The sequence below is a fragment of the Bos taurus genome, chromosome 7 (assembly GCF_002263795.3).
Source record: "Bos taurus isolate L1 Dominette 01449 registration number 42190680 breed Hereford chromosome 7, ARS-UCD2.0, whole genome shotgun sequence".
In the NCBI taxonomy this organism is placed as follows: Eukaryota; Metazoa; Chordata; class Mammalia; order Artiodactyla; family Bovidae; genus Bos; species Bos taurus.
In genome coordinates this window covers 44,188,803-44,204,315 of record NC_037334.1, presented here as the reverse complement: position 1 = coordinate 44,204,315, position 15,513 = coordinate 44,188,803, and the positions used below count along the sequence as shown (strand labels likewise).

Sequence of the window (15,513 nt, the reverse complement as noted above, 5' to 3'; positions counted from 1 at the left end):
AATCACTAGGAAATTCACGAAGAGTCTGTAGGGGGTTCATAAATAAGCGCCCCCCCCCCCAAAAAAAAAAAACAGAATGGCTAGCATAAACCTTGCCTGGAAAATCCCATGAATGGAGGAGCCTGGTAGGCTGCAGTCCATGGGGTCGCTAGGAGTCGGACGCAACTGAGCGACTTCACTTTCACTTTTCACTTTCATGCATTGGAGAAGGAAATGGCAACCCACTCCAGTATTCTTGCCTGGAGAATCCCGGGGACAGAGGAGCCTAGTGGGCTGCCGTCTATGGGGTCGCACAGAGTCGGACACAACTGAAGCGACTTAGCAGCAGCAGCATAAACACACACACACACACAAATACTGGAGAGGATGTGGAGAGAAGGGAGCCCTCCTACACTGTTGGTGGGAATGTAATCTGACAGAGCCACTACAGAGAACAGTGCGGATGTTCCTTAAAAAACTAAAAATAGAGCTATCATATGACCCTGAAATCCCACTCCTAGGCCTATATCTGGACAAAAACATGATCTGAAAGGATACATGTACCCCTATGTTCATTGCAACACTGTTTAAAGTAGCCTGGACATAGGAGCAACCTAAATGTCCGTGGACAGAGGAATGGTAAAGATGTGGTACATATATACAATGGAATATTACTCAACCATTAAAAAGAATGAAATAATGTCATCTGCAGCAACAAAGATGGACTTAGAGAGTGTCATACCAGTGAAGTAAGACAGAGAAGGAGAAACATTGTATGACATCCCTTATATTCGGGATCTCAAAAGCAGTGGTACAAATGAACTCACAAAACAGAAAGAGACTCCCACACTTAGAAAAGGAACTTACGGTTACCTGGTGGAGGTGGGTGCATACGTGCTCAGTCGTGTCTGACTCTTTGTGACCCTATGGACTATAGCCTACCAGGCTCCTTTGTTCGTGGGATTCTCCAGGCAAGGATACTGGAATGGGTTGCCATGCCCTTCTCCAGTGGATCTTCCTGACCCAGGGATTGAACCCACATCTCTTAGGTCTCCTGCATTGGCAGATGCAGGAGAATGGATACATAACTGTATGGCTGAGTCTCTTCATTGTTCACCTGAAACTAACATGACATTGTTAACTGACTATACTCCAATACAACATAAAATTTTAAAGTTTGGGGGAAAAAAAGACAAGAGCATTGATTCCTGTGGTCACATTATTTTCCGGACAGACTGAGGTCTGTGCCAGTGGCAACCAAAAGTTTCCAGAGCCTCCCGCCATCCTCCTGAAAGCCTTCCTCTTGGCTGGGAGTTATCCTCCTCCCATGTATCTATCGACTCTTCAGAAAGCATGGGGGACAGCTGGGGACATAGTGGACAAGAGTCCGGCTCCCTGCCCTGGGGGGAGCTTGGAGCTCGTGGAATATGGGGAGGATAGATGACAAACAAACAACTCGGTAAAATGATGGCAAGTTTTCTATTAGAAAAATAAATAGGGTGTGGTAGGGACTTTGGCTGAGGGAGGTCAGTGAGGGCTTCCTAAGGAGGTGATATTTGTGCATGTGCCTGAGGAGGAGGAGGAGCCAGCCATGTGTCTATCTGGAGGCATTCTAGGCAGGAAACATTGCTTGTGAAAGGCCCTGAGGTAGGGACAAATTTGGATCATAGAAAAAGCAAGATAATTCCAGAAAAAATCTAGTTCTGCTTCATTGACTATGCTATAGCTTTTGACTGTGTGGATCAAAAAAACTGTGGAAAATTCTTAAAGAGATGGGAATAGCAGACCACCTTACCTGCCTCCTGAGAAACTTGTATGCCGGTCATGAAGCAACAGTTAGAATTGGACATGGAACAACAGACTTGTTCCAAATTAGGAAAGGAATACATCAAGGCTGTATACTGTCATCCTGCTTATTTAACTTATTATGCAAAGTACATCATTCGTGATGCTGGGCTGGATGAACCACAGCTGGAATCAAGGGACAGCACCCTAGAGCACACAGCTGAGGGAGGGGGCAGCTAGGTCCTGGGCAGGGGATCAGAGAGAACCAGCTAGAACCCACCTCTGGACAGTGTCCAGTCCTGATCCTGAGTCCTCTCCCAGCAGCTGACCCCAGGGAATGGGGCCTTGCAGAAGGACTCTCCTCTTTTACCTTCATTAAGAGGCTCTTTAGTTCCTCTACACTTTCTGCCATAAGAGCGGTGTCATCTGCATATCTGAGGTTATCGATATTTCTCCTGGCAATCTTGATTCCACCTTGTGCTTCATCCAGTTTTAAGAAAAGACTGACTTAAAACTCAACTTTCAAATAACTGAGATCATGGCATCTGGTCCCATCGTTTCATGGCAAATAGACAGGGGAAATCATGGAAACCATGACAGATTTTATTTTCTTGGGCTCCAAAATCACTGGACAGTGACTGCAGCTATGAAATTAAAAGACACTTGTTTCTTGGAAGAAAAGCTATGACAAACCTAGACAGCATATTAAAAAGCAGAGACATCACTTTGCCAAAAAAGTTCTGTATAGTGAAAGCTATGGTTTTTCCAGTAGTCATGTATGGATGTGAGAGCTGGCCGTAAAGAAGGCTGAGCACTGAAGAATTGACACTTTCAAACTGCGGTGTTGGAGACGACTCTTCAGTGTCCCTTGGACTGAAAGAAGATCAAACCAGTCAATCCTAAAGGAAATCAATCCTAGATATTCACTGGAAGGACTGATGCCAAAGCTGAAGCTCCAATACTTTGGTCACCTGATGCAAAGAAGTGACTTATTGGAAAAGACCCTGATTCTGGGAAAGATTGAAGGCAGGAGGAGAAGGGGATGACAGAGGACAGGATGGTTGGATGGCATAACTGACTCGATGGACATGAGTTTGAGCAAGCTCTGGGAGATGGTGAAGGACAGGGAAGACTGGAGTGCTGCAGTCCATGGGGTCGCAAACAGTTGGACACAATGTAGTGACTGAACAACCAGGGACAAACTTCTCAAGGGTGGCTTGGCTGGGGCAGAGAGAGCAAGGGCAAAGAGGTGGGGAAAATGGGCCAGTAGGTGCTGGGCAACACCAAGCAGGTGCTTTGGGAAGGGAAGGTGTTGGGACTGACCTTCAGAGACCTTGGGGAATTCACAGCAGTGCCTTCATCTTTTCTGGGTGCCTTCTGGTGGGTGGGGGAACTCCGCAGGGGTGGGGCGGGCCCCATTTGGGTGGGGACTAAGCCTATCCCCTCCTCCTGGCCACCCCCTCACACACACACAGATGTTCCCCTTGGGGCATTTCAGTCCTGGAGAAGCTGGGCTTTCAGGTGTTGCAGCAGCTCTGGCCCTTTCTAGCCCAGGGGAGGAGGGGAAGATAGGGCTGCGGGGTGGGGGAGTGTGGAGGAAGGCTGTGGACAGGCCTCTTCCTGTTCTGGCACAAGGAAATGGAAGGAGCCTGGCTTAGGTGTGACATTTGGACCTCAGGAGGACAGCTGATGCCAGGAGCCTTGAGGGGACAGCTGAGGCAGGGGCGTGTCCAGGCACCCAGGGACAGCCCCCTGGAGCACACAGCTGAGGGAGGTCAGCTAGGGCCTGGGCAGGGGGTCAGAGGGAACCAGCTGGAAACCACCTCTGGAGAGTGTCCAATCCTGAGCCTGAGTCCTCTCCTGGCAGCTGACCCCAGGGAATGGGGCCTTGGGGAAGGACTGGCCAGGGAGGCCTATCTCTGCAAATGAAGCTGAAAGTTAGATTCTCTGGGGGAGGACGGGGAGCCGGGGCTGCCTGTAGCAGGTGGGGCGGATGTTGAGCTGCGATAGGCTGGCCTGGCCAAGGCCGAGGCTGTCCCACTAACTCACTGTCCCGCTTTGACTAGGCACTGTCAGCCTCCAGTTTTTCTGTCTTCCTCCCAATCACTCCTCAGAAAGGCCTGCCCTGACCGCCCGGGTCACCTTTAGCCACACTGCCACTTTGTTTCCAAGCCTCATTCTTGTCCATCTGCTTTGCCTTCAGCTGTGTCACCAGCCGCTGTCTCCCTGCCCGCAGGGTGAGCTGAATGGGAGAGAGTCGGAAACCCTAATATTTTAATGCTCAATGAAAACGCCTAATGTGTGTGTGTGCTCAGTTGTGTCGGACTCTTTGCCACTGCATGGACTGTAGCGCCAGGCTCCTCCGTCCATGGGATTCTCTAGGCCAGAATACTGCAGCGGGTTGCTATTTCCTCCTCTAGGGGAATCTTCCCGACTCAGGGATCAAACCTACATTGCAGGCGGATTCTTTACCACTGAGCCACCAGGGAACTGGTGATGGGGGTGGGGGTGGTTGGTTGAGGGGCGTGGGGAGGGGGAGCCTAAAGTGATGCAAAAGGACCCATGATGAACAACACATAAAGATTTGAAATAAAGGCTGAATCATCCCAGCCGGGAGCCTGCTGTTACTGCTGCTGCTAAGTCACTTCGGTCGTGGCCGACTCTGTAGGATCCCATAGAGGGCGGCCCACCAGGCTCCCCCGTCCCTGGGATTCTCCAGGCAAGATACTGGAGTGGGGTGCCACTGCCTTCTCCAATGCATGAAGGTGAAAAGTGAAAGTGAAGTCGCTCAGTCCCCAAACTTTGTTTTTTTAGTAGTGCATTAAAATAGTTCTTATGTTGACCACTGAGGTTTTTGTTCTGTGCTAAATCGCTTCAGTCGTGTCCGACTCTGTGCGACCCTATGGACTGCAGCACGCCAGACTCCTCCGTCCATGGGTCCTCCAGGTAAGAATACTGGAGTGGGTTGCCATGCCTTCCTCCAGGGGATCTTTCAGACCCCAGGGATGGAACTCTAGTCTCTTACATCTCCTGCACTGGCAGGCAGGTTCTTCACCACTAGCGCCACCTGGGAAGCCCCATTGAGTTTTTTGGCCCCCTGTAAATTTTGATACCAGAAGAGTTCCTCACTAGAGTCCTAGACCTGGAATAAGAGAAGGATTAAGTGAACGGTCATGAGTCTCCACTCACAGAAACCTTGATTGGAACCTGAAGCTCGGCTCCTGCCCACCCAATCGCCCCGCCCACCATGAAAGTTAACCCCGCCCCCGGACGCGCGCCGCGCCTGCTCCCGGTTCTGGCCCCCGGCCCCTCCGGCTCCCCACGCACACCTGCACGTCATTTCCGGGGCGGCCGCGGGAGTGAGGCTCACTTCCGCCCGCGGGGGAGCGGCGGCGGTGGCGGCGCAGGGGACCGGTCCGGGGCGCCGAGGGATTGACGGGCGGGCGGCCGGGAGCCATGGAGCGCGGCCCCGGGGCCGGGTGGCGCGGGCCGCGGCGGTGAGTGTGAAGCAGGGGCTGGCGTTGCGGCTCTGAGTGCCTCCCGCGGTCTCTGCCTCCCGCGGCCGTTTGGAGAGCCGGGCCGGGCCGCGAGGCTGGGGCAGTCCGGCCGGACGTCCCTGAGACCCCGCACTCCCGGGGCGGCTGCGGTCCCGGGTGGAGGACCACTGATCAGGCGCGGGACAGCGTCTCCGACTCTGGCAGAGCAACGTCCACAGTCCATTCAGTCCTCCGACGTGGGATATGCGCTCACCCTCCCGGGGACGCGGCCCCGCCTTCGAGGAGTGCGCTGTCCGAGCCGCGGACTCTGACCCCCGGCCCCGAACAAATGCCCCAGCCTGACACCCTCGCCCGCCACAGCAGCCGGAGCCGAGCCTTGCTTCCTAAACATCTCCAAGACACCTTTGCCCTTTCGCGGGCGTCCTGCGTCCGGCTTGGACACCTGGGCAGGCTTCCCAGCCTCTGCTCCAGTCCCATCTGCAGGCTGCTACCAGGGCACCATGCACAGCGCCAAACCCATGGGCTTAGACCCCAGACCCCCACTCCTTAGGCTCCCCGTTTCCTCCAGGATGAATTTCCCCCAAATTCTGCAGCAGGATTCACGGGTGGGGCCTGACCCAGCTCTCTCCAGGACCCCTCTGCTCACTATTCCTCCCAGTCTGTCTAGTCCAGGACCCCTAGTTCCTGGAACCCGCTCTCACCTCTGGGGTTTAACTATCCTCTCCCCGCTGTCCTGGTCGCTGTCACCAGGCACTCTGCAGGCGCCTTTCAGACTGACTGGGAGAGGTGCGGTCACAGTTGTCCGTATTTAGGTCGTCTTGGAGAATTGTAACTGCCTGGCTCCTTGTTGATCCTCATGATACCAGGAGCCCACACTGGGCCTGGCAGCGGGGTGCCGGATATGTGCTTGTGGACAGAATCACTGGGCTCTGAGTGCTGGGAGTGCCTGCCCAGTGAATGAGGCATCTAGGTGTGCTCTGCAGTTTGAGGGCCGGCACTCTCATTGATATCTGGCACCCTCATTGATATCCGTGTAAGACTGCGGGAGGTCCCAGGTCTGGGAGGCCTGAGAAGAGACTGTCCCCGCTCTCTTGTCAGGCATGGCAGACTGTAGAGCCCCCCCTTTCCCCCCGGTCCTTTGTCTGTTCATTCAGCCAGTGTTGATTGAGTGAGAACCGGTGGTGATACTGCCCTCATGGAGTTTCTCTTTGGTTGGAGGCGTGGGGTGAAGGCTGAATTTATACATACAAGCTGTGGAGTCAGATCTGGAGCCTAGAGAGCCTGTGGGGAAGGGACTAACCTGTTTGGAAGGGCACTGGGAGATGTGAAAGGTGGATGGGACAGGGAGCCCAGGCCGTGCAATTAGGGGAACTGCTGGGGCTGCAACTCTGAGGCAGGAGAGGACAGTGTGGTTCATCTGGGGAAAGTGGGTTAGTGATGAGCAAGGGAGGCTGGAGAGGTTGGCCACAGCAGACGGTGGTGAGGGATTTGATCTCCATCATAAAAATAGTGGGACCCCTGGAACAGCCCAGTGGCTGGTAGATTTGTGTTGTGAAGAGATCTTTTGGCTGCAGAGGGCAGAATGGCATGGAACAGGGTGGCGGTGGTCAACGGTTGGGGGGAACCAGCAAGGAAGAAGACTGTGTGCCCCAGGTGGTGGTGGGAGGGAGAGAGGCAGTCAGCAAGCCCTGTGATGGGCCGGTCTTGAGGGTACAGGGAGGTGTCAAGGATGGCATCCTGGTTTCTGGCTTGGTCAGCGGGCCCTTGTCCATCTTGGGGTGCCTGTTCATCCTCGGGTCTCCAGGGGCCTCCTACCTGCCCACTGGCTCTCAGCCAGGCCTCCCTCTCAAAACCAGCCTCGCCTTGCTGCCCAAACTCCAGACCTGCCACGCCATCAAAGCACCGATGGAATGTCAACCTGTTGGGGCCTGGACATCTCTGAGAATATGTTGGAGCAGCCTCAGTTTGATTGACACTCTGGGGAGTGTGTCCTGGGCATGGTGGGGTGTTGAGCAGCATCCCTGGGTTCCACCCACTCAATGCCAATAGTAACCCCCGCAAGTCATGACAACCATAGCTGTCTTTCCAGTGGTTGGCCCATGTCCCCAGAGCATAAATTTGCCTTGGTCTGAGAACCAATGTGATAGACTCTCCCTTCTGAACATGCTTGCACGTAACACAAATCTCCCACCTGGGAGTCTGGGGGCTCCTGGAGGCTGTCTGTGTCCCTGCCTCCCTCTCCCACACCCCTCCATGTGCCCCTGATCCAAGTGACTGTGAGATGTAGCTTTCTGCGGCCCCCGGTCTCAGATCACAGGTCTGAAGCAGGCAGGTGTGTTTCTGGGCCTTGGACTGCACCAACCTGCTCTGCACCCGTGTGGCCCTGGCCCAGTGGTTTTCAAATGCTGTGGCCGGGAAACAGAACAGGCTCAGGTGCTCTGCTGCCAACAGTGAGCTGTGAACGTGTGTCCCTCCCTCGCTCTAGGCTGTAAGGACAACGTAGTAAGTGAGTAGGTTTTTCTCAGACCTCTGTATTTTCTTCCAGCCTCTCTGTTGGCAGCTCCATGCATATTGAGTATAGCTGCTTTAGCAGCTCAGCTGTAGTCTGCTTGAGATAGCGTTCAGGACATTCTGTGCCTGTCCTGAGCCCTGCCTGTCCCACCTCTTTTCCCCTCATCTCATTTACTCTCTTTGTGACCTGTGTGGTGTCTGTACTGATGGAAGTGTAAACTGAGGCCTGGGGAGTCTAAGTGACTTCCCCGAGGCCACAGACCCCTAAGTTGGCGGAGCAGGGGAAGGTGCCCCAGGCTCCTGTGGACCCCAACCCCCACTGCGGCCTGGCCCCAAGCACAGGAGAGAGCCATTGTCCCGGCTCCTTGGGCCTTCCCAGCCTGGAGATGTATCCTGCTTTTGTTCCCAGAGCCTTTGTTTGTTGTATTTCCTCTGCCTGGGCTCCTGTCTCCGGACATCGCAGGCCCTGGGAGCATGCTCTCGGGTCCCTGTGGTCAGCAGTCTGTCCTCCCTTGGCTGAGCTGTGTCACCTGGGGGTGGCAGATGGGAGGGGGTGGAGGAAAGTCTGGGCCAGCTGTGTGGACAGAGGTCTGGGGGTACCAGTCTCCCTGGACCTGGGGCAGGGGCAGTATTGGGGAGAGTTGGGTAGCCAGGGTGCTGATCACCCAGCACGGCCTGCAGGCAGAGGCTGGACTGATGAATGGGGTTAAATGGCAAGAGTCACCTGCAGGCTGAGGAAGTGTGGTAGCAGGCAGGGGGCTGGTTGGGTCCCACCAGGGTCGCTTGGAAGGCTGGTTCCCCAGGGAGGGCAGGCCAGACCGTGGGGCAGTGGGTGGAGCTGTGGAGATTGGGCGGAGGGGAAGGCCCAGGGCTTGGGACCCGTGGGAGCCCCAGGGGAACCCCACATCATGCTGTCCCCCTACAGGCTTTCCCTCTGTGCCACACGGACACGCGAGGCTGCGAGGCTCCTGAGGGCTCAGCTTGGACCGCGATGGGGCTGTGCCACAGCCTCCTAACGGGGCTCTTATCTGGGGAGGTGGCCGGGGGTCGCCCTGTCCCCTGCCCGCGTCTCCGAGCACCCCCAGCCCTCCCCTGCCGGGTGAGGCCCGCCCCGGCACCCGGCACCCGCCATGAACGGCCTGTCAGTGACCGAGCTTTGCTGCCTCTTCTGTTGCCCGCCCTGCCCCGGTCGCATTGCCGCTAAGCTCGCCTTCCTGCCTCCGGAGCCCACCTACTCGCTGGTGCCTGAGCCTGAGCCCGGGCCTGGTGGGGCCGGGGCTGCCCCCTCAGGGAACCTGCGGGCCTTAGCTGGCACCCCTGGGCGCTGGAAACTCCATCTGATGGAGCGCGCTGACTTCCAGTACAGCCAGCGTGAGCTGGACACCATCGAGGTCTTCCTGACCAAGAGCAGCCGGGGCAACCGCATCTCCTGCATGTACGTGCGCTGTGTGCCTGGTGCCAGGTGAGCCGCGCAGACATGACCCCTGTGGTGGAGGGGCCAACTGGGAAGGGGGCCCCAGATATGCTCTGTTCTCAGCCTCTCATTGCGGCCCATGGAGACCACCAGAGGGCCAGAGCCAGCAAAAGCCCATTTGGGTGGGCGGGTGTCCCAGAGATGATTCTTGCCAAGGAGCAGCAGGTGAGATCTGCCCACGGCCACCGAGAAACTGTTTGGGGTCCTTCCACATGCAGCCTCTTGGGGGCCCTCTCTGGGAGCCTCCTGCCTCTGGGTATCAGTGTTCATATGCCCTGGGTCAGTTTCCTGGGCCCTGAGTGCCCAGTGAGGCCTTGGCACCCACTTTCAGGTGGTGGCCCTGAGACTAGGCTGGCAACTGGGGCCAGGTCTGACTCCCCGAGCCCCAGCGTGGCACAGAGGTGGGGCCTTCCAGCTGCTTCTGCCTGCAGAGGAGGCCAGGTCCAAAGGGCAGGCTTTTACCTCGGCTGGGCTGGGCTAGGGCCCAGTGGTGCTGGAGGAAGAAGATTCTGGGAGCCTGTCAACCAGGATCCAGACTGGTCAGACTGCCTGGCAGGGCCGTGTGGGACCCTGGGCAGAGATAAGGGCTCTGGTCCTTTCCCATGGAGAGGGAAGAGCCGTCCCGCAGTGAACAGGGGTTGGCCTTCCTCCCTGTGGTCGGAGCCCCCGCAGTCTCATCCTCCAGGAAGGTTCAGAGCAGCAGGGAGATGAACCACCATCCTTAGGCTCTCAGAGTCTCTCCATCAGGAATGATTCCAGGGGGAGGCAGCTGCCACCCAGGGCCATCGATGTGAAGGTCACTGTGGCTTCTCGGGCTCACACTGGGTGGTCCCCTGGCTGATGGGGAGCCTGAGGCTTCACTGTCTATCCTGGCCTAAGTCCCAGTGAGTAGAACCAATTCTCTGCTCCTTTTATAAGGGCACCAGCCCCCTCCTTCCATCACCCTCTGACTTGTGCTTCCCCGCCTCACCAGGTACACAGTTCTCTTCTCGCACGGCAACGCAGTGGACCTGGGCCAGATGAGCAGCTTCTACATCGGCCTAGGCACACGCATCAACTGCAACATCTTCTCCTACGACTACTCTGGTTATGGCGTGAGCTCCGGCAAACCCTCCGAGAAGAACCTCTACGCTGACATTGACGCTGCCTGGCAGGCCCTGCGCACCAGGTGAGCCCTGGCTGCAACGGGGGGGCAAGGGTGCGCGTCTCCTCACAGGTGACTGGACCCTGTGGGAAGAAGCCCAGGTAGGGGGCTGCAGGGTGAAGCCTGACCCGAGTTCTGTCTGCTTGGTGTGCAGGGAGGCTGGATGGGGCCCTCCACCCTCCTTGGAGTGATCTCCTCCTGGGAGCCCCAGTCTGAGAGGGGTAGGGACAGGGCCTGGGTTTCTCTCCATGGGAACAGAGGCTCTGCCTGGAGGGAGGAGTTAGGCAGAGGACTCAGACCTCTCCTGGGCCTGGTACGTGGTGTGTGAGGGTGGTGTGAAAAGACTCGGAGATCCCCACACCTAAGGGAGCACTTGAGGGGTGGGGAGGGGCCAGACCCCTTGTTGTGGAGCTTGGCTTCATTCTGGGGAGGGTCTCTGGGCCTAGAGGTGTTGTTAGACAGCTTAGTTCCCAACACAGCCCCTGTGGGAGGTCAGCTAGCAGAGGCTGGGGCCTCCCCAGGCACAGTACCCGCCACAGTTGCTGGCTTGATTCAGACAGAGTCCCTGTGGTCTTGTCTACGCCTCTGCCCCTGGAGCTCACCACCCTTGTCGTCCAGGTCCTGGCAACCCCCTTCCACTCCATGGTTGCTCACTGAAGCCTGGTGGCTCAGTCTCAGAGTCAGCACACACAGCCTGTGGCCTGGTGCCCCATGCTGCCCTGGAGGGAGCACCTGACCCCCAGCCTCCTGGAGGTGGTGCCCTCTGCCTGCCCAGGGCGGCCTGACCTCGGCCCTGCCTAGCCAACTGGTGCGACCAGCTCCTTCAGGGCCCATAGCCAGCCTGCCCTGGGGAGGCAGGGCCCTGGTTGCTGTAGTGATGCTCCAGGAGTCCTTGATGCAGGCCCTGGGAACAGGGTCCCCTGGCACCTCTGTGGTACTGGGGACTCATGCTGGGTGGCCTGGTGCAGGTGTTCCACACTCAGCTGCCTCAGCCTGTCCCCGCTGGCTGGGGGTTGCTAGCAGAATCATGCCCTGCCGAAGGGTGAGGGTTCTGAGCTCTGTCATCCGTCCATCTGTCCTGCTGCCAGCATTGACCTCCAGCAACCTTGTTCCTCAGCCCCAACAATTGAGAATCATTAGGAGGGCGGGAGGCATGGGCCCAAGCAGTGGTGCAGGGTGGGGAAGGGCTGGAAAAACTGTGGAATCCAGCACCTGCTGTGTTTGTCCAGGTGGAGACAGCCAGGTGCAGCTGGGAGTCCTGCCTGGATTTGGGTGACAGGACCGTGCTGGTGCTCAGCACAGCGGTGCTCCTGGCAAACCAGGGAGCAGACTGGGGTGGAGTGGCCAAGGGGGGTTGGCACAAGGTTGGGTGGCATCCCCAAGGCCTGAGGTTGGGGCCAGAGGGCAAGGACAGGTGCTCATGACCCCTGGGTGCCCAGGGGCCCGAGTGCCCTGGCCACTTGGAAGAGGGGCACCCCCTTTGAGATCACAGCTGAGGGTGTGTGGAGGTAAGGCCATGGAGACCTCCTATACCCAGAGGGTGGTGAGTCCTTGAGTGGTCAGGAGAGCTGCGCTGAGGTGGTGCTCTGGGAGTTGTGTGTGGAGTAGGGGGGAAAGGGGCATAGGACCTGACCACTATGTAGGAAAGGTGCCCAAGGAAGGAGGTAGTGACCACTCACTGCCCTCAGGGGCCACTTCCTGCTCACCGACATTTTACTAAGCACCTGAGGGGCTGCATACTGGCTGAGATAATTGGGCAGGAACTGTCTTCATTCCCCAAGGCCAAGGGAGTGGGTGAGGGTGACGGGAAGACACGCCCCCTTGCAGTGGGACCAGGAAGGGCTGTCAAATTTCGAACTGCAGCGGCAGGAAGGCTCCAAGCAGGTTCTGCATGTGGCCCTGGTCTAGTGTGTGTATGGGTCGGGAGGGCCGGGTGACCAGAAGAAGCCCCAGGGACCTGCCTCCAGGAACCACAGCGCTGGTAGGGCCTACACAGGTGTACTGCCCAGGTGTGACCAAGTACATACTATCGAAACTGAGGGTTTGGGCTGCGGGCAATCAGTTCTCCTCACACCTGGGGATCCTGCCTCCCCTGCTGAGCCAACGCCCTCGGTGCTGGCAGGTTGGGGAGGGTCCCAGGACCCTATCATATTTCCTGGAGCCAGCGCAGAGAATGGTGGACAGGCAGTGGGAGGGGTGTGTGAGTTGCTTCGCTGCTGATCCTGCCCCTACCGCCGCCAGGTACGGCATCAGCCCGGACAGCATTGTCCTGTACGGACAGAGCATCGGCACGGTGCCCACCGTGGACCTGGCCTCGCGCTACGAGTGCGCCGCGGTGGTGCTGCATTCGCCGCTCACCTCGGGCATGCGCGTCGCCTTCCCGGACACCAAGAAGACCTACTGCTTTGACGCGTTCCCCAAGTGAGCGCGGGGCGGGGTGGAGCGGGGCGGGGCGGGGACTAGGGCGGGGCGGGACCTTGGAGGGGCGGGGCGAGGAGGCCTAACGTGCCCCGCCCCGCAGCATCGAGAAGGTGTCGAAGATCACGTCGCCGGTGCTCATCATCCACGGCACGGAGGACGAGGTGATCGACTTCTCTCATGGCCTGGCGCTCTACGAGCGCTGCCCCAAGGCCGTGGAGCCTCTGTGGGTGGAGGGCGCCGGGCACAACGACATCGAGCTCTACAGCCAGTATCTGGAGCGCCTGCGCCGCTTCATCTCCCAGGAGCTCCCCAGCCAGCGCGCCTAGCCTAGTGGCCGGCCCGAGCCGCGCCAGGACCTCAGCAATAAGGCGGCGCCCGGACCCTGCCCCGGCCCCGGGGGCTGCATGTGAACCCCCGGGCGCCCAACGCCCTAGAGGCAGCCGGCCGGCAGGGGTCGGGACCTGCCCCGGCCCCTGGGCCGTGGACAATGTACAGGTGACGGAGCTATGTGCACCTTTCCTTTTGGAAGCAAAACGAAAGAAAAACGTGAAAACAGAAATTAAAGATTTAAAATTTTAAGGTTCCTTTCCCTTTCTTGGCTTGTGCGTGCTCTCCATGGGGCTCAGCGAGCCCAAGACGGGGGCGGGACCAGGCTTTGTCCCCAACCCTCCAGGGGAGTTCACAACTGCAGATGCCAGGTCAGAGTTCCGGTCCTTGAGGCTGTCGGTTGCCTAGGTGGTGATGGAGGGGCGACAGCATTCGAATCCAGGACCCTGCGTGCTCCGAGGGCACGCCTGGGGAGGGTGGTTGGCTCCCTGTCCACAAGACAACCCTGAGGGTGGAAGTGGCCCCCGCGGGTTTAGGCTGGGACTACTCTGGACCCTCAGCGAGACAGACACCCTTCCGTACCCGTGTGGTAGACCTCGCAGGGTTAGGGTTAGCTCCCCCTGCGCGGAAGACCAAGAAGAGTCTTGCACGCTTGCGTCCAGTGGAGGGCAGTGGTAGGTCCGAGGCTCCGTGCGGCCTCCCCAGGAATGGGGTCACGAGGAGCACTCCTGCAGCACACCTCCGGACCTTGGTCTGAGCTCAATACTCCGCGGGGGATGCCCTTAAAGACAGGGACGGCCTAGGTCTTCCGGGATCCTGGCAGAACGCCCGGCTCATCTCCGCCCCCCGGAGTGCCCCCTGCGACCTCTAAGGGCGGCGCCCTAGAGCGCCGAAGGCTTCAGAGACGGGCGACCTGTTGTCCACGCCGAAGTCGGGCGGCAGCTCCGAGTGCCCGACACCAGACAGTGGCGAGGCCGAGAGCCACCGCTGCTTCCGCCTCGTCCCCTCGGGGTCCTAGGCCCCTTTAAAGAAGGGGGCGGTGTCTCGGCCTGGGGGCGGGGGTGACGCCGAAGGGGGCGGCCGAGCGGAAGCGGAAGTGGGGTGGCGTGCGCTTGGCTGCAGTGGCAGGCGTGGAGGCCACGGCCTGGCCGGTAAGTGGCGGCGCCCTGGCGGCCGGCCCTGCCCTTGCCGCCGTCCCGGCCGTGGGGGCGCGCCCAGCGGGCTGGCCGACGCCGGCGGATGTGTGTCAGCGCTTTCTGTGGCTCTCAACTGGGCGTCGGGCCTGGGTGCTGGGAAAGCCAAGAGTGGCCCCGGGCACGCGAGATCGGCCCGGCGGGAGCCCTGGTCTTGAGGTCCCCGACCGAGGACGCTGCCGAGGCTTGTCCCTCCCGAGTCCCCGGGCCCTCCCGCTGGAAATCTAGGTTCCCATTTAATAATCCAGGATGTCTGGGAGCAAAACTTAGCGTGGGTGTGCACTCCCGGGAGCAGAGAGCCTCCTTTGTACTGGCTGGTCCTGGTGACCGAAGTAGCCGGATCTTTACCGATCCCTCCCAGCACGTCCGATTCTTCGGCCATCAGCTGCAGTATTCCTTCCGCAAGCCCCTACCCTGATCCTCCTGCCTTGTGCTGCCACTGACCGCCGCTGCTGCCCCTGTCACAGAGCCCGCCGGCTTTTCACCCCATCAGAATACAAGTTCCCCGAGGGCTGGGGCTCCGCGGTGCAGCAAGTCCAAAGCGACGGCTTACGATTGAACAGAAATGTTTTCAGGCAGAGTAAAAACTTCAGAGTATGAGTGTTGGGTGGTAACTCACTGCTCTTCCCACCCCTGACCTCCAGTGTTCCCGTCTACCGCGGCACAGACAAGCAGTTTTTTAGGTGTCAACAGAGAAAGTGCACGTGTAGCCAAAGAGTTTATACAGAAATGTGGTCCTGTTATCATCGTGGCTTGGAGAATGTTCAGTTACCCCTACATAGATTGGATTCAGTCCTTCTAATGGCTGCACTATATTTTATTAGCACTGTAATTTATTATTCCTGTTACTTTTTGGTTGAAATTTGTTTTTTTCCCCCAAGTCTGTAACAGGCATTGCTAGATCCAGTATCCTTATACACTTCTCTTCCTAAGTACGGGTATTCCTGAAAACTGAATTCCTTACTGCAGAAGGGCTTTCCATAGATCTGTAAATGGGCATATGATCTCTTAAAATAGTATTTCATTGTAGCTTCATATTTCCTAGAAATATAATCAAACATCTCAGTGCTTCTGTCAGACTTATATTTTTTATGTTGATCATTCCTATCACTAATATGGTCATTTTGAAACTGGAAACTATTTTAAACAGTAGATATTTAAAAGCCATTTGTATTTCACATT

The 15,513-nt window shown here is 57.7% G+C and overlaps 1 protein-coding gene across 1 annotated transcript; it reads left to right on the top strand.

Annotated features, from left to right (window-relative positions):
- Positions 1–5,175: 5,175 nt before the first annotated feature.
- ABHD17A (abhydrolase domain containing 17A, depalmitoylase) lies at positions 5,176–13,390 on the top strand. Its single transcript, NM_001046536.1, is given in 5 exon segments — positions 5,176–5,261; positions 8,698–9,234; positions 10,220–10,414; positions 12,632–12,811; positions 12,912–13,390. Coding segments are annotated over 4 exon segments (933 nt in total). The 5' UTR covers positions 5,176–5,261; positions 8,698–8,902; the 3' UTR covers positions 13,138–13,390.
- The last annotated feature ends 2,123 nt before the right edge of the window (positions 13,391–15,513 follow it).